This window comes from Laccaria bicolor, genomic scaffold (genome assembly GCF_000143565.1).
Source record: "Laccaria bicolor S238N-H82 LACBIscaffold_4 genomic scaffold, whole genome shotgun sequence".
NCBI lineage: Eukaryota > Fungi > Basidiomycota > Agaricomycetes > Agaricales > Hydnangiaceae > Laccaria > Laccaria bicolor.
In genome coordinates, this window is record NW_001889875.1 from 2,106,073 (window position 1) to 2,107,879 (window position 1,807).

The following is a 1,807-nucleotide window of genomic DNA, read 5'->3' on the forward strand; positions in this document are numbered from 1 at the left end:
CCCGTTTTTGTAGTTGTCGATATAGCTCTCCAGAAAAGTGAGGCGAGCGCCCTTTGCCCAGTTACGCTTCAAAACACGCAAAAGGGGCTCTCTGTCGACCCTGAATGTTTGATATCAGATCACAACATCACATCAGTCGATTTTAGATTTTAAACTCACACTTCAACTTCAACATCGCCAACATTATTGTCCATCTTGGTTTCTGGGGCGGAGAGCGTTTGGGCAACAATGGGTACGTGTTTACACCACTCTGGGTCTACGCAAGCTCCTTACCTACTATTACGTCTTATTACATCTGTGAGAAGGCTTCTCGTCCTAGATAAAGGTGCGTTCAACAGCAAATTCGTCCCCCCATCCGCTTTTCCCTCACCTTTCACGCCAGAACATTTTCAATGGCTAATTTACCCAATGCTGGAGCACCCGCTGGTTCCCCATCATCGGCGGACAGTAAGTATCAAACATCCCTCTTCCGAATTACTTCCCACTGATGGTGATGGGCTCTCAGACCTTGAAAATCTTCTTGCTCGTCTTTCTATCACCCCAGAGGGCGCACGAGAAATCGTTCGTGCCCTGGTGGCTTACGCCAACCTCGACTCGACCCAGTCCCTCACAACCACCACAACCACCTCTTCTGACTCCATCATCGCCGCTTCTCCCACTGTTGCCACTGGCGCAGAAACATCTGGCCCCACTGATGACAACGCGGACGACGATCAACTCTCGGACACCAGTACCACCTCCCTGATTTCACTCTCTGATCTCGATAGCATCGGCCACCTCACTGCCGCCAGTTCCGCCACTTTGGTTGCCGCTTCCCTGCACAATGTCGCTCCCCTCACAACCGATGGGCTCAATACTGCAGCTCCCGCCGCCAATGCTGCAGGAGCCCAAACGGCTGTCACCGCTGGAGCCACGTCTGTGGCAGCCGCTCCTGTCGTCGCTCCCACAGCTGTCAACGTGGCCCTTCCGCTCTATGGCGTCCTCCCGGTGAATGCCCCAGCCAATGCCGTCTTGCCTCCCGCACACCTCCTTGCCTTGCCGTACAGATATCATGTCCCAGCTGCAAATGCCGAGGGCCCATTCTACGTCGTCACTCGAGGCCGCAACATTGGTGTATTCAATGGCTGGTATGTTATTTCTTCTGTTCCAACTTTACTATATTAACCACCATCTACGATACAGGGAAAACACATCTCCTCTCGTCACCGGTGTTTCTCATGCCGTCTTCAGTCGGGTTGCCAGTATGACCGAAGGCCACGCTAGGATGAACATGGCGATTACCTCTACTTTTGCATTGTACCTCACTTAGTAGCACAGTCAATATCGTGTATATGTTTTCGCTGTATAAAAATAAAAAGCATTGGCAATAACTCTAGGAGAACAACCGAAAGACTCGAATGCGAATGCACACACAAGTTCAGATATTTAGTAGTGGCAGCCACCCCAATCCACATATGGATCATCTCCAAACTTCGAAACATTTGTCAAACATTACAGTGAGGCACCAATACCCGTCTTACCCTTAGATATTTCAGTCGGACCCTTGCCACTTCAGTCACCCAATGACAACTGACTGTTAGTCTTGCAAACTCCATGAATACTACAAGACTAAATGTCAGGGTGTATATCTATAGTGTATATATTCTGGGCTTGTATATCTCCACTTTTACCTAAATATATTTCGTTGTTCAATGTCACACTAAATATATTTCTAGTGTGTCACACACCCCAAAATATATTTCCTCACTGGAATGGACTCCAAATATATTTCTTATGCCTGGACCCTGAATTGTGACTGTCACAATGT

The 1,807-nt window shown here is 48.7% G+C and overlaps 1 protein-coding gene across 1 annotated transcript; it reads left to right on the top strand.

The window, feature by feature from the left end:
* Positions 1-392: 392 nt before the first annotated feature.
* LACBIDRAFT_311918 (uncharacterized protein) lies at positions 393-1,309 on the top strand (the record flags this gene model as incomplete). The annotated part of the gene is made up of 3 exons (XM_001876702.1): positions 393-447; positions 506-1,127; positions 1,183-1,309. 3 exons carry the CDS (start codon positions 393-395, stop codon positions 1,307-1,309), a joined length of 804 nt encoding a protein of 267 aa, XP_001876737.1.
* Between the last annotated feature and the right edge of the window lie 498 nt (positions 1,310-1,807).